At 55.0% G+C, this 14,789-nt stretch overlaps 4 protein-coding genes across 4 annotated transcripts; 1 reads left to right on the forward strand and 3 right to left on the reverse strand.

Moving 5' to 3' along the window:
- Positions 1 to 3,937: 3,937 nt before the first annotated feature.
- Positions 3,938 to 5,246, reverse strand: CDEST_09620 (Putative 2EXR domain-containing protein). Its single transcript, XM_062925779.1, has one exon. It carries the CDS (start codon positions 4,912 to 4,914, stop codon positions 4,135 to 4,137), a length of 780 nt encoding a protein of 259 aa, XP_062781830.1. The 5' UTR covers positions 4,915 to 5,246; the 3' UTR covers positions 3,938 to 4,134.
- A 712-nt stretch (positions 5,247 to 5,958) lies between these two features.
- CDEST_09621 (Putative peptidase M13, metallopeptidase, catalytic domain superfamily, peptidase M13, domain 2) lies at positions 5,959 to 9,594 on the reverse strand. The gene is made up of 4 exons (XM_062925780.1): positions 9,438 to 9,594; positions 8,803 to 9,248; positions 8,460 to 8,693; positions 5,959 to 8,339 (listed from the first exon to the last, which is right to left on the reverse strand). Exons 1-4 carry the CDS (start codon positions 9,574 to 9,576, stop codon positions 6,972 to 6,974), a joined length of 2,187 nt encoding a protein of 728 aa, XP_062781831.1. The 5' UTR covers positions 9,577 to 9,594; the 3' UTR covers positions 5,959 to 6,971.
- A 1,677-nt stretch (positions 9,595 to 11,271) lies between these two features.
- Positions 11,272 to 12,497, forward strand: CDEST_09622 (Putative DnaJ domain, Chaperone J-domain superfamily). Its single transcript, XM_062925781.1, has 4 exons — positions 11,272 to 11,424; positions 11,499 to 11,559; positions 11,616 to 12,180; positions 12,278 to 12,497. Exons 1-4 carry the CDS (start codon positions 11,394 to 11,396, stop codon positions 12,353 to 12,355), a joined length of 735 nt encoding a protein of 244 aa, XP_062781832.1. The 5' UTR covers positions 11,272 to 11,393; the 3' UTR covers positions 12,356 to 12,497.
- A 938-nt stretch (positions 12,498 to 13,435) lies between these two features.
- Positions 13,436 to 14,645, reverse strand: CDEST_09623 (Putative short-chain dehydrogenase/reductase SDR, NAD(P)-binding domain superfamily). The gene is made up of 4 exons (XM_062925782.1): positions 14,373 to 14,645; positions 14,225 to 14,301; positions 14,061 to 14,144; positions 13,436 to 13,993 (listed from the first exon to the last, which is right to left on the reverse strand). Exons 1-4 carry the CDS (start codon positions 14,570 to 14,572, stop codon positions 13,524 to 13,526), a joined length of 831 nt encoding a protein of 276 aa, XP_062781833.1. The 5' UTR covers positions 14,573 to 14,645; the 3' UTR covers positions 13,436 to 13,523.
- Between the last annotated feature and the right edge of the window lie 144 nt (positions 14,646 to 14,789).

The following is a 14,789-nucleotide window of genomic DNA, read 5'->3' on the forward strand; positions in this document are numbered from 1 at the left end:
GTCTAATTGCAGATGCAGCCATCCGTGCTGCATCGTAGGACAATCACATCGGCCGTAGGCTATCCGCTCCTTTGCAGCGAGCTACGCTCCCTTTTCCCCACCACCAATCGCAACCGAACGTCGTCGTACTCGGCATATTGTACGATGTATCTTTCCCTGACGTCCGTGATTGCCCCTGACGTACGGGTGGCGGCCCCCTTCGTTCGGTCATTTGAATCATCCTGCGATCTCAAGCAAGCTGACTCGGCTCTGGAAAGCTACTTGCTTCGCCATGGGCACCCCGTTCGCTAGGTCACCTGCTTAGCCAAGCCCCTAGGGAGAGAGAGATCGAGACACCAACGTGTTTCTGCTAAATAAGCTTGTTACTACAGCAGGACACGAATGCTTAGCCATTCCGAACATACTCGAGGACTGGCCCAAGGGTTGAGGAAGAAAAGTCGCCTCTTGGTTTGATGATGATGTCGGTGTCGACGCCGGTCTCGTTCGAGACGCAGATCCGACGATGCAAGGGGGTGCAGGATGCTGTTGTTGTCCAAGATGGCGCCCCCTTCCAACGTGGGATCGCAGACAGGGACGTTGTCCGGTTGGATTGGGGGAGATGTTGGTGTGGGACTGATACCGGAAGCTGGCCGTGCAGCTCCCGGAAATGCAACGCGACGCGACCGAATTTGGTTGAGCTGGATGCACATGTTGTCTCCCCGTCGGCGCAGGTACGCTGCGCCGATGCGGCCGGATGCTGCTTTCTGCTTCCGGAACCGTGGTTAGTCGTCGACTCGTCGTCGTAGGGGCGGTATTGGCGGCGATAACCCAAGGTTGACAGGCGTGTGGTTAGATCGATGTGGCTGGCTTCCCGACGATTCGCGGACGTACTATTGTGACGACGGCCGTACTCCCAGGCGCTAATCCGGACTAGATTGGTCGAGATATCTGGCGTCAGAATTGCGGCAAGTATCAGGCCATTCCACAATACAAGGATATCAAGCCTGCAAAATAAGGGGGATCTCGATAGTCCTGAGAGGGAGTCAGAGATCAGGTAGTGGCAACACAGATGAAGAGCAGACCCTGGAAGAACCCTCTCCTTGTCCATGTCTCTTGTGAGGTAGGGTCACGCAAAAGCACCTGGCATTCGATGTCGGGACGACGCTCGAGAAGCCTCGAGAAAGACGGGAGGAGTTGCCTGCATTTCCCACGCGACGTAACCGCACGGCATATTTTTGTTTCGCTCCTCTTCATGTGAGTCGATCTTCGGGGTCCGAGACATAAGAAAATAGTGTCTTGCCGTCCTCCTATCAGATTTTCAACGGCGCTCGCGTGGTTGGTGGAGAGAGAGAGACATGGTAATCTTGCATGGGTTGTGGATGGATGACAGGGAGATGCTTTGTGGAGATGAAGGAGGGGGATTGATATATTGGGTTTGATGTAGGAAGGAAGGGATGAAGGTGAGAGAAGTAGACCTGTGGCCTGACGGTGGGAGTTCTCTAGGTAGGTAGGTAGGCGGAGAACCCACGTCTGGTGTTGTCTTGGTCGTCCTGGAGACGTTGGCCACGTTGTGGAAGTGCCTTCGGGGGGGTTGGTTCTCCGGGGGGAGAAGGAAGTGATCTACTGTGCTGTGTCTGGGCATTGATTCCTGGCCGCCACACGATCTTCATCCCGGTCTGATTCGCGGTTGGGATGTGACATGATCCTCAATGTCTTGGGAGGGCGTATGTTCTTCGAGTTGCCTTGGCCTGGTTCGGGGCCTCTGCTGCCCCAGTTGGTGACGCTATGCTGTTGTGAAGCTGGTGGTTCACATCAACGGGGTTGCTCGAGGCGGTCGGTCCATTCTGTTGGGGTGCTGGTGGCGCTTGGATATACACACTCACATGTCACATCTCAGACCAATGTCAGATTCGGAGGTTCCCCATCGCTCGGGGGCAGAAGGCGCAGGTTTATCTGAGCCAAGGACGTTGAACTATCGGAGACCTGTGACTTTGCCTGATACTGGCAAGATATCATGTAAAAGACCGGCAGAAAGCGATGGATAAGACTGCCCAAGACAGCCTGTCGGCGTTGTCGAAATTGGCCGATTCAACTGGGCTGGTTTTGTTTAGCTGTCTATCTGAGAAGAGTCGACCGTTGTGCTGTGGGTTGGTCTGTTAACGTGGGCTTGGGGTCTTCTTAGGTCGAACGAGAGTTAATATGCAACCGGGACAGTTTATTACAGAGATGCCACCCATACAAGTGTTCACATCATCGTTGATGATTCTTTTTCTCGAGACTTGATCGGAGACTGGAGGCCTCGTCTGGCTCCCGTCTCTTGCAATCTAAACTGTGACCCACCATGAAACCGGATGATGGCGACACAACAAACCAAATCCCCCTGGTGGCACAATCAGAGAAACGTTTGAATGGAAGAAAAGGGGCCAAGACCAGGAAACGAGAGGACCATATACCAAAGAGTGGCCGTTGTCGGTGCTCGACTAACGACATCTGTCAGGAGATAGTGCCTGAATCACTGGACTTGAACGCTCTGTTATCCAGGCAATCTGAGGCGTGAAAGGTATAGCTCTGGAAACAGGATAGCGTAACTCGACGGTCAGCCTCATGTCCCGAGGAATGATATCTCAACGATGCGCTAGCGGTATCCCATGAAGACCCTCGCCTAAAGCAAGCCGTTCGGCTCTAGAAGCTCGACTTCGGAGGCCGAGCTAGTGACATTGACGAAACCCATTCTCAGAGCGCAAATCCTGCTTGAGTTCGTCTTTAAGGGGATTCGAATTCCGGCCAGCTCTGGGTATCCCAGCCAGGGGTTGACTTCGAGCTACCAGACAAATCCATGACTGAAAGCAGTTGTTTGTTGTATACGTGTACAAGTCAGGGCGTTTGATACGTAAAGTGTTGCGAAGATACCAATTTCAAAGTACAGCTTGTACGGAAAGGTATCTCTCTCCTCTGGGAAACATGCCGATGTGAATGGAAGATACGTAGATGTCGTGGAACATAGGCCTCCCTGACGAATCCGATTATGATCTCGAAGTTCATGAAAGAACCAAGCCAGCTGTATTCATGCTCGGGGTACTAGATATAAAGCGTGAGAAGGGCCCGACTTCTGTCTCCATCGTAAGAGGTGCGCTTGCAGGTCTCGTAGGCAATCCGTCAGGGGTGAGAGAGAGAGCAGTTCAACTCGAGCGCGGTTACATGTCTACATAGCGTTAAAGGTGTCGAACCTGATGTTCTGGAAGCAATGAGAGAAGTTCGTCTCTGCTTGCATCTATCCGAACCATTCTTGCCTGGCAAGACTGACGATGTCATCAAGTAATATTCGGTGATCCGATCCGTTCCAACGATAGGCACATGGGGTAACGGCATACGGGCCCGGCCCTGTGTCGAAGGAGGGAATCTGAGATAGATTGCCCCGTGTCACGGAGATTTCGCTCTCAGGAAGCGGGATGGCAAGCCTTGCTATGACGAAGGCAGCAATGCGAATCGTGGCGAGAGGGGATGTCACTTTTGGGCATTGCCATTCTGGGCACAAGTGACCGATCAAGTTTCCGTCTCGGGGAGAATATCAGAAGGAGTGAATGGAAGAGAAACATGGAATCAATCAGAGCGGTATTAGATTCTGACACGTCGCTTGTTCTCGCGATGCGTTCGAGCAACAAATGGTCGCCCGGGGGGGGGGAAGGGGAACATCGGAAGAGGTCAGGGAAGCGAGTGGAAGATGTTCTGTGTTTATCAAATGCTTTCGTTTGAGCAAGTTGAAACTAGCAACTAACCTATTCAGAGTTGTATTCACCATGCCATTTGCCATGCACTCACCGTCCCCTCGAGTTTCGGATGTGGAACCGGCATCCGGGGAAGTGGATCACCGGGAGCGGGAAGTCTGCGGAGCCGAGCTCGGCGTGTCACGAACTCCCTCCTTTTTGCGCATTCACATGCTGTTCTAACAAAAAAAGAATCATGAAAATCCCGTGCTGATCTGACTATGGTATCTGTTCGCCCGATTTTTCCATTAAGAAGTTCAAGAGTTCATCATGGTTCTCCATCCCATGCCGCCTTGTACTTCCATATCTTCAACCCTTTCTAATCCCGCATGAATAGAAGGCTGTCTAATCGGAGCCACTCAAGGCAAATCAACTAGCTTCCTTCTCCGGCTCAGCAACCTGACAGACCCTCCACTTCCCGGTAATACAACATCCCTTCAACCTGGGGCATCCCCTTCAACCGCCTCCTCACCTTCTCGATGGCAAGTCTCAGCTCCCCCCAAGTCCAAAAGTCATCCATCAGCCCTTGCGCCTCAGAAAACAACGGAGGCAGCCGGAACTCGTCCTCAGCATGGCTCAAGAGTCTCACGCTACCACCGTTGCCGGCCTCTTGCTCGGGTTGAGGCAGCGGCTTGAACTCGATGAAGACCACCAGCTTCGTCATGTCGGTGAAGCAGAGCGAGCATCCCTTGAGAGCCTCGACGATGCGTCGCTCGTCGGGGAGGACGGACCAGTGGACACCGACGTTTCGGATGCCGGGCTTCGTCGTCCAAGGTGAATCCCACGCCCCGATGCGGCTGCGGTACACGGGCGGCGGGAGATAGACGACGTCCGAGGCCGGGACGCACTCCAGCGCGGGCGGCGAGGGGCGAGACCCCTTTCGAATGTCGTGCGGGTGCGGGAAGGGGCGGAGAAGGGCACCGATGGCCGTCCGCGCCTCGGCGCAGACGCCGAGGCCGACGGGGCGCGGATGCCGGTATTCACGGGCGGGCTCGATGAGGCAGGTGTCTTCTCTGTACTCAAGAACACGGGGTTCGGAGCCGAAGGCCTCCCAGATCAGGAGGCGGAGTTCGAGAGGGAGGGCCATGAAGGGGTGGCAGCTCATCGGCGCCTCCCGCGTGCGGTCCTGCGTTGTCGATGCCGATGAGGCGGGAGCAGTGATGGCAGACATCGTGCGTGTGTATAAGTGCGTACGTGCGCGCGCGTGTGTATCAGAAAGGAGGCATTGGTTTCAAGGTCTGGTTTCTCGTAGCAAAGGGCAACTCGGTGGATTATAGTCGGAGGTGAGGCCGCGAGTGAATCGGAAGATGCTTGGACGACGTGTCGCCCCGGTGGTGGCTTAGGTGAGACAGATGCAGCAGAGGTGTCGTTAATAGCCTATCATTGTTGAGCGGTTCCCGATTTTACGCCCGCCGCGCCGCCAACCCGGGCGGAACGCTTGATTCGGGGGGGGGGGGAGATGCAAGTGGTTCCCGGAGCATGAAGTGAGTTAAATTCGTTATGCCACCTGCCCACCTTAAAATCTCGCGGTTGATCGGGCCCCGAGCGACGGAGTCCCTCCTGTCATGGCGTCCGGGGGGGGCGAGACGGTCGACTACGAAAGAAAAGTGTGGCGTTCGGAAGCGACGGGTTCCTCCTTGTTCAATGGGTGACTGGATGGGATGGCGGGCTGGGTTTGGGGGTGGACGGGTTTGCTTCTCTACATGTTATTCCCAGATTTGGTCGGAACTCTATCGCGTACTAAGGGGACTTCATCGACGGGGGAACAACAGAATCGAACCAGACCAAATCGAGAACCTCAAATGGCAGACCTGGGAGTGGACGCAAACCAAGACAGACCGCAGACTCCGCCCTGAATGATCCGACAACCCCCCCCCCAATCCTTCTCATGCCAGGACCTCGCAGCATTTCACACATGTTGTCCCCCGCCCGCCACAAGCCGCCGGCTTCGAGTCGGGCTTCCGCTGTTCATCGTCAAAGAATGTGTCCGCCGGCGTCATGGCGGCATAAGCTCCAGCACGGCTGTGCCGTCATGGCGTCAGGGGAGTGGCCTGTCTGAGCCACCATTGAAAGACAGTTGCAACGGGCCCAAAAAAACTCAATTGAGATTGGGGTGGGGTGGGGGTGGCAGTCTTCTGGAAGATCCTACTCGCATATAAGGGTAACCAACCTTCTTCCCATTCCATAGAGGAACCGCTTATCTCTTGGTCCTGAGCTCTCTCCTAGGCGGTCCTGGGACGCGGCGGCGCGGCGATGTGGGTTATCGTCGCCCGGGTTGGCCGTGGGCGGCTAGCGATGCGAGATCATTACATAGGTGGGCCAGGCATCATCCAAGGCATGGTAGATCCCTCAATCACCCACGCCGAGTGTGCGGATGGTAGTGGTGACCTGTGGTTGGCCTCACTGATTGGATTGGAAGATTTGCATTTTTTTGGGCTTCGTTGCAAAATCCCGCGCACCACTTCATTTTAGCGAGAACACTATTCTTCAACTCCCGGCACCTCTTGATTTGATATGATCTTCCTTCGCTGAAATACATCGTATAGGAGCTGCGACTAGCAATGGCCGAGATAATCTCCGGTGTTGCTTCGGCAGTGGACCCCCTAAGCTCCGGCCGTCTGGCCCCACTTTCCACACGACCGGCACCGGGTGGATGTTCGCGTCGCACGACCGATCCCAAGATTGGTTACGGTGAGGTAGGGTTCGGATTGCAAGATGGGCGAACCCGGTAAAGTTAAGTTTGTGTGTTTAATCCGAACCAGCGTGGCCGAGGCAAATAGTGGTAAATGCTGACCTGGCCGACGGAGGGAAACGGTTCATAAGTGCACCGGCCGAAGTTGCGAGGTCAGGTCCTACTAGAGGCCGTTCCTTTAGGATCTTTCGCCAATACCCAGACATGAGAGCTCAAACAGACAACTTCCAGTCCCGGAGGGCGTGATAAGATACATGCACCACATCGTGATAGGCCGCAACTGGTTGCTCTGCTCTAGCTGGGCGACGATGCGTATTGAGGGATACCTGACGATGGGTACCTCTTCATACCCGGCTGGCACAAAGCATTGGTAGAAGTGTTTGCATGATGATTTTGCCGTTTATAAACGCGTCGGTCAGGGAAGAAACAGGAAGAAACTCGAGTGTACCAGACACCAACTCTTCCCACGCTTGATCATACATACAGCTATCGAGCAACAGCCAGCAAAAGTGCCATCCAGAACTGCCCATACAGCTCTACCAGAGGCTACAGGTAGCCTGCTTCTGAGGACAGTTGAATGCGGCGCGGAAGTCCTCCGAATTGTCCAACGGGCCCTTGATGCGAGCAAACCCAAGGGAGTGGACATCGGTGACGATTTGGTAGACGTCGGCTTCCTTAGACGACTTCTCGCACCAGGTCTGGGCATAATGCAAGAAAAATAACTGGTCGTGAGAGAACTTTTGCAGACCCGGAAGGTCCATATTGTTGGACTTCTTGTCCGCCTGCGATTTCTTCCACGCCGCGTAAGACGTCACCACACCGCCTGCGTCAGCAATGTTCTCCCCAAGCGTAAAGTTGCCGTTGATAGGCACTACCGTACCGTTGGGCGCCATGACGGTAAACTTTTGGTACTGGTCGGCAAAGCACCTGGTGCGGTTCGTGAAGGCTTGGAGGCTCTTCTCGTCCCACCAGTTGACGAGGGAACCGTTGGCAGCATAGTTGTGTCCATTGTTGTCGAAGCCATGCGTGAGCTCGTGGCCGAGAACCATGCCGAGCCCACCGTAATTGATGTATGCAGGGTACTCGGGGCTGTACAGAGGCTTTTGCTGAATGCCGGCGTTGATGATAATGTCATTGTACGTAGCGAAATAATACGCGTTGGTCGTTGATGGGGTCTGGAGCCATATTGCCTTGTCACTAGGCTTGCCAAGTTGTGCAAAAGTCTTCTTGCCAGCAAAGGCTGCAAGCGCGACAGCGTTGTCGAAGTAGGCGTTGCCAAGCTGCAGACCGGAGAAGGTGTCTGCGAGGTTGCGGGGGTTGGCAGTGTCGGGCGACATGTCTGGGTAGCCGATCTTCTTCACAATGGCGTTGACCTTCTCCTCGGCGGCCTTCTTGACCTCGGAAGAGAGCCAGTCCTTGTCTCCGAGGCGCGATATGAAGGCTTGCTGGATACTGCCCATCATGTTGGTGGCGAGCTCACGAGACTCCTTCGAGTAACCCTTGTCAAGGTAGAAACGGCTGAGAATCCAGCCTAGCCCAGAAGGCAGGCTGCTCCAAGGTACACCCTCGTCGACATGCTGGACGCATTGTTGCCATCTTGGGGCCTTGCCGACCACGTTGGGATCTGCAGCTCGAATTTTGTCTTTGAAGCTGTTAAGCCGCTCTGTAGCTTCGGCCTCAACATAGTCGGAAAAGGTTAAGACCATCTTCCACATGAAGAAACCTTGGACTGTCTCGACGGAAGTGTTGGTAACCAGCTGAGAAAGGTTGCCGAAGTAACCAGGTGAGAAGTAAAGTTCTTTGAGCTCATAATCAGCGGAAATCAAGTTCTTGAGGACGAAGTCGTGGTTGAGCTCCGGTGCCACGCTCGTGACTTGTTCCAACTTGAACTTCCTGCCTGGTGACTAAATGCAATTGTCAGCCGAGAATTCCTCGACACTTGGTTGGGGGTGAAGACTCGAGCCGAGGTACATGCAAGGGATCGTGTGTTTTGGTTGCATTGAGCGGCAAGCCGCAGAACTTACGTTATCGTCTGCGCGACTGTCGTCCTTGGACTTTAAGGCGCTTACATCCCTCTCAAACTGGTTGATGGCGACGGCGAGTTTCTGGGCGTAACTGGCAGTGAGCTTGCTGGGGTGCACTTCTTGTAGCACGGCAGCCATGATGCGCTGGTACTCTTCGACCGTCTGATTGTTGTGAGCTTGTGAGTCGCTGAGGCCTGGCGTGCCACCGGGCAGGACGGATATTATCGTTTGGTTCTACAATGCGGTTAGACTGGTGGTGCTCTGAGGGACAGAAGACCGCGTCGAAACACATCGATGAGTGGCAACGACGGACAAACACAGACAACAACAACAAGTGACATACTGGATCCTGATCGTCCAAAGTGACATCGATGAGCTCGAAAGTCCCGATACCGTGCTGGTTGAAAAGCAGCAAGGCCTTGCCAATGTTGGAAGCATCGCCCTTGGAAACCTTGCGTTCCCTGTCTTCCGTTGTATCGGCGACAGGAAATGCCTCTGCAACGCGGTTGATGAGGCTGATTAGAGGGCGTAGGCCTGCCGCCTGGACGGCGGTATTGTTCAAGCAGGCGTTATACGTGTCGACGATAAGCTTGAAGTTGTCTCTATCGATGGCGACCTGTTCCTGGGACAGGGATGCCGTCAGAAAGCCAGCATTGGGCCCGTTGGGATACGGGCCCTCCAGGACGTCCCTCAGCACGATGTTGACAGCATTTCTGACTTCGCCCAGGGACGAGGCCCTTGCACGACCAGCGATCGGCGTGTGCGTCGAGGCCCAACCCGCGCATGCCACTGCCAAGAAAGTGTGTCAACGGGCGAGGCGCAATGCCATTTTGACTTTTGCTCGATTGTGCGTAGGAAACATGAGAAGAAATATCATGCAGGGATCGGGAGCTTGGGCGCGGGGAAGCAGAGAGGAACAAATGTCATGCAGGCATTGGGGGGGGAGGAGGAGACAAGGGAAAACACCGTCGGACGTACGTTTGTCAAAGTCTGTGCACGGATCAATATCGGTATAGTTGGGCGCAATGCTGCTGAGAATGTAGGAAGAAAGCTGGAGACATGCCGGCGTGGTGCAGACGCTGCCGCCAGCCTCGGCGTTGGAGAGCGCGGGAGTCATTGTGTAAGACGACGGGCCCTTCGTTCTCGGGGTTCTGTTCTTGATGCGTACGTATCAGCAACAGGTCTCGAAGGCATTTCAAGTGTGAACTCACGCTGAAGAAGGCGTCCTGGGCAGCTGGTGATGTGCAGAGGTACTTGGGAAGAACGACCACGATTGCCCTATAGCAATAGGCTGGCCTCGTCGACAATCGCGCGAGGAGGGAGTCGGGTGAGGATCGGCGGAGGCTGGTTCATCCAGTATGGTTCGAGGGGGAGTGGGTAGGGCTGGTCCTTATATATGCCTGGAAATTTGTCGAGTACGACTGGAAGCGCGAATACTGATATTCAAAGCAGCACAAGGAGTGTGGTACTATCGGCCGGTGTTGGTGTTATGCAGACAGAAAGCAACGAGACTTTGGCCCGTGTCCGGTCTTTGGGTGTCATGCGCATATGCCATGCTTGTCCAGGTCAAGTAGAACTAAAGCAGACAGACGCTACTCCCCGTGCTAAACATCACAGTAGGCATCAAGGCAAGAGGTGCCTCGTCTCCTGCCAGAATCACCATCCGTTCCCTCGACCAACCCCGGTCGGTTAGGACATAAAAGCCTCTGTGGTGACGAAGTCGGTTCACGGAGTATGCAGCGAGGGCTTAAACCGCAAGTCCTGAACCACGTTGCCCATGTCTTGACCCCCATACCCACATCTTCAGCGCAAGCTAGAGAGAAGGTTCCCCAATTGCTGTGGGGTGGCAGAGATAAATGGGAAGACGCTGATCCCGATTATATGACACTTATACAGGCACGAATAAGGATAGGCGGGGATACTGCGGAGGTTCGAATGCACGTGTCATATCTCACACGGCCATGTGTCTAGTGTTGTGCTGGACAAACGAAATGGCGACGCGAGTTCCCTGCTTCGGCCGGCATGGCTCAAGGTTCGTCGAGCGTGAAGGCGAAGCGACGGGCCAGGCCGATCAACCATTTGGTGGCATACGATAGTAACCAGTCGCATTTGGTCTCCAATCCAGGGTTCGGCTGTCTTGGGCAATGGAAACCGAGCCTTGCTCCTCTACTGCGGCTTCATGTGTGTCACGCTAAACAGCCTCACGGCTCTATCGAGGCGCAATCGGGACGGACGTTGAGCGGGCGATTGCCCGCGCCATGAAGTTTGGCGATTTGACTTCCCCGAGCCCCTCCTTCTTCGGGAGCGCGGATAGCCACGTCGGGATAACCTTTGGGCACGAACTTAGCTTCAGACGTTACACGTACAATATGCTAGCGATGTGCCTTGCCAGGCTCCCCAACTCTGAAATGAGTCGTGCATAGTCCTCGTTTGAGATCCAGTGGAAGGGGAAGCCCCCATCCATGACCGTATTCGGGACGTATTCGAAGTTGGCTCTGTCGGCTCACCGTATCTGTTCCAAGAGGGAAAGCGTTTGAAAGTAAGAAGGCATTCCATAACCGCGGTTGAGATGCATCAGGACTGGCTGAAAGCGTTGTTGGTGTGGTAGCGACCCGGAAGACTAAAATGGGAGTTCCAAAAAATAGAAGCTGAGGTAAGCAATGCACAGACCAGCATCGCTAAGCGTCGGGGACCGGGATCAGGCCCCGCACCCCGATCAAGCCACGTCTGCAATAGTTTCATGCGCCACAATGACGTTGCTGTGTGCTTGTGATTGTGCTTGCGGGAGGCGATTCGAATACCTTGAGCGCAATCCAGTACTTGATCACTAGGCAACCTGCGGCGTTCTTTTCTCCCTCACCTCTGCGTCGTTGTATTGTCACTTTGCCATCTAAACACGAAGTCTCTTGCGCTCAATACTACCTGATTCTCAAGATGGCGAACACCGGCGCCCCTCCCAACTACTGTACGTTTCCCTCCCTTCCCCCCCCCAGCGCTCCCCCCACCCTATTTCCGGCGAGGACTAACACCAGACCACAGACAAGATCCTCGGAATCTCAGAGGCGGCCACAACCCAACAAGTTCGCGATGCGTACAAGAAGTAAGCTCCCCAAACGCCATCGCCAAAATCACATGAATGCTAACGTTGCATCGTAGAGCAGCTTTGAAGACGCACCCCGACCGGGTCCCCGCCGACTCCCCCGAGCGAGCGACCCGCACCCGCAAGTTCCAGCTCGTCAACGACGCATACTACACACTCTCCGACACCCAGAGACGGCGCGAGTATGACGCCCAGCGAAACATTTTTGGCGCGTCGGCCGGCGCGACGTACGGCGACTTTGCCGACGACGACGACCCCGCCGAGGAGGTGCCCCCGCAAGCCGGGGCCGGGGCCGGTCCCGGCAACGCCCAGAACGCCTACTCCTGGGCATGGAACTTCTTCACGGGGGGCAAGCAGGACCAGAACCAGGAGAAGCGCGAGAAGGCGGACAGCCAGCAGTTCGGCGACGTGTTCGAGGAGATGCTGCGCGAGGAGGGCATGGCCGAGGAGGGCACGAACCGGCCGACGGGTTCCTTCTGGAGCATGATGGGCGGCCTGAGCGGCGGTGCGCTGGGGTTTATTGTCGGCAACATGCCCGGCGCGTTCGCGGGAGCTGTCGCCGGGAACAGGCTCGGCGCCGTCCGGGACGCCAAGGGCAAGAGTGTCTACGCCGTGTTCCAGGTTAGTGCGAATCTGGAGATATCTACCGGGTAGATCCAGTCGGCCTCTTATTTCATGTTTTGCGACGGTGCGGGTGAGCTCTGCTAACGTTCTACAGGAGCTTCCTCAGCCGGACCGTGCGAGGTTGCTCACCCAGCTGGCTGCCAAGATTTTCAGCCATACCGTCGGAGCTTAAGGATGCTTGGTCATGTCAGTCGGGTTTTTAGGGTTATACCGCTTGGGCAGCTCGGAGTTTGGGTCGGAATGGGACAGGTAGATAGCTCAACGTAATCATCGGACACCTCAGTACTTTGGTATCAATAAAACTAGATAGCCTGGACCCTGAGCCCGCCGCTCTTCAGATGAGTCGTCCAAAATGTGATCTAAAAGACCGCTGGGAAGGCATAAGTTCATTCCATTCGGGTACGAGGATAGCAGCCGACAAGTAGCGACTCGGATCCATGAAGGCCCCACATCTCCGAGTTTCCCGCTGTGGTTTGGCCGTGTAATTGTCATCCGGCTCCGTCCCCGGCTTTTGACCTGGCTCGTGCTGCGGAAACTCAATATCGCCAGAAGGTCATGAAGCAAGTCAGTTAGTTAGTCACTCTCTCTGTCAAGATGTAACTGTCAAACTGAATTGTGCTGCGGGGAAGATCGCTCTCGGCCACAGGCACCAAATGCCCACTCGCTCCCCATCCACACCTACCACTACCTACCTACGGTGGCGATAATCACGGATTCTGTGAACACGTAGGTAGGTAGGTACCCAATAATCGACCAGGCTTCAGTTGTCTGTCGTATTACGACAAAAAGTAAAAGAAGATGCGTCAAGGACAGGATTCGAACCTGCGCGACCGAAGCCACTGCCTAATCTGGAATCAAGGTTTGATAGCAGGGCAGCCCATTAACCACTCTGGCACCTTGACTAGTGACTGGTTGTTGACAGAACGCGGCGGGAAAAGCCCCATATCGCAAGACACTGCCAGGTGCCACAACTCCCCACCGCATCCCACACGCCCCCGGTACCACCAAAGCAGTAATAACCATCAATCAGTCACGACGCATAGGTTTTGTCTTGTTTATCATGCATTTTGGAGCACTTCTAGGCATAGCACGGTAATTGTAATTTTCATTGCCAATGTTGCGTAGATGGTTGACGAAAGACATTCCAGAGAAGCAGACAACTATGTTGAACAGTCCTCTCTAGCTCGAACATTTTGTACTTTGTCACTTCGAAATAAAGGGGGTCGTACACCAATGCGATGAACGAAAAAAATCGACGAAAATCATTTGATATCATTCATGTCTAAATGTCTTTATCCAAGTCTAAAAACCCGCCCGACCGAACTCATGTCCTTGATCATCTAGGGCAAGACATACCCGCCGTCGATGAGCACGTCGCTTCCCGTCATGTAAGTGGAGGCGTCACTCGCCAGGTAGAGATACAAGCCCTTGATCTCCTTGGTGTGACCCTGCCTGCCGAGGGCCGCCATGCGATACGCCTCCTGCAGGGCTTGGGGCCCCGCGCCCATCTTCGTGTCGAAGAAGCCGGGGGAGACGATGTTGACACGGGCGAACTCCCGCCACTCGCGGGCCAGCGACTTGCCAAAGTGCGTGACGTACGCCTTGGTCGCATTGTAGACGGGCTGGTCCACGGGCACGTTGACGATGTGGCCGCTCATGCTCGACGTGATGATGAGGTTGCCGAACCCCTGGCTCTTGAAGACCTCGCCGGCGTACTTGGAGCAGTAGACGATCCCGTCCACGTTGACGGACATCTGCTTCCTGTACTCGTCCAGGGTCTGTTCCAGAATGGGCTTCGAGATAGCCATGCCTAACGCACTCTTTAGCTCATTGACCACGTGAGTAGCAAGGGACTCTTTTTTTCTTGGCGGAATTACCGGCGTTTGCGACGAAAACGTCAATCTTGCCAAAGTCTTTCAGGACCTTGGCGATGGTTTCTTGAACTTGTGTTGAGTCGGACACTGGATCGCGCAGTCAGCACCATAGCCCCCCTGTCGGCAGTCACCCCGGCATAGCTGGCCCCCATCCGCTTGCGACTTACCATCAACCTTGTAAGCCGACGTCTTGATCTTGTGCGTGCTCGCCAAGTCCTGTGCTTTCTGAATGGCGGCGTCATTTCTGCTGCAGCATTAGCCAATGGTCTAGGCATTGCCGAGGAACCTGACCTCTGGCAGTTTGAGGCAACTCACGAATTGTACCATAGTGCAACGTTGCCGCCGGCCTCGGCCATGGCCTCGGAGACTGCGAATCCAATACCGTCTGCCGCACCGGTAACCACGATGACCTTGCCGGTCACACGGAGCTGGTCCAGAACGTTGGACGGGGTGTCGGGGAAAGGGCGGGGGAAGCCCTCGCGGGTCTTCTGGCAGTCTTCCGTGGACATAGACATTGTGGTGGCTTCAATCTGTTCAATTGGATGGGTGAATAGACTCAGAGAATAGTGTTCAGAGACCCTTATGACGGATAGAGTTGTCAAGCAGCGCAGCGCTCTTTATTGACGGGATCAGGACCACAGATCTCCGCATCGGTGCGCTGTCGTCCGAAGGCGGGACGCTCTGTGGGGATTCCACTGTCCACTGGGACTGGATCATTGGGGCGGCACTGGG

Source organism: Colletotrichum destructivum, chromosome 6 (assembly GCF_034447905.1).
Source record: "Colletotrichum destructivum chromosome 6, complete sequence".
Lineage (NCBI taxonomy): Eukaryota > Fungi > Ascomycota > Sordariomycetes > Glomerellales > Glomerellaceae > Colletotrichum > Colletotrichum destructivum.

Coding starts and splice junctions, on each gene's coding strand:
- CDEST_09620 (XM_062925779.1), bottom strand. CDS start 4,914: ATGTCTGCCATCACTGCTCCCGCCTCATCGGCATCGACAACGCAGGAC.
- CDEST_09621 (XM_062925780.1), bottom strand. CDS start 9,576: ATGACTCCCGCGCTCTCCAACGCCGAGGCTGGCGGCAGCGTCTGCACC. Junction 8,694..8,802: donor CTTTGGACGATCAGGATCCA/GTATGTCACTTG, acceptor ACCGCATTGTAG/AACCAAACGATAATATCCGT. Junction 8,340..8,459: donor ACAGTCGCGCAGACGATAAC/GTAAGTTCTGCG, acceptor AATTGCATTTAG/TCACCAGGCAGGAAGTTCAA.
- CDEST_09622 (XM_062925781.1), top strand. CDS start 11,394: ATGGCGAACACCGGCGCCCCTCCCAACTACT. Junction 11,560..11,615: donor GTTCGCGATGCGTACAAGAA/GTAAGCTCCCCA, acceptor GTTGCATCGTAG/AGCAGCTTTGAAGACGCACC. Junction 12,181..12,277: donor GTGTCTACGCCGTGTTCCAG/GTTAGTGCGAAT, acceptor AACGTTCTACAG/GAGCTTCCTCAGCCGGACCG.
- CDEST_09623 (XM_062925782.1), bottom strand. CDS start 14,572: ATGTCTATGTCCACGGAAGACTGCCAGAAGACCCGCGAGGGCTTCCCC. Junction 14,302..14,372: donor GTTGCACTATGGTACAATTC/GTGAGTTGCCTC, acceptor ATGCTGCAGCAG/AAATGACGCCGCCATTCAGA. Junction 14,145..14,224: donor GTCGGCTTACAAGGTTGATG/GTAAGTCGCAAG, acceptor TGCGCGATCCAG/TGTCCGACTCAACACAAGTT.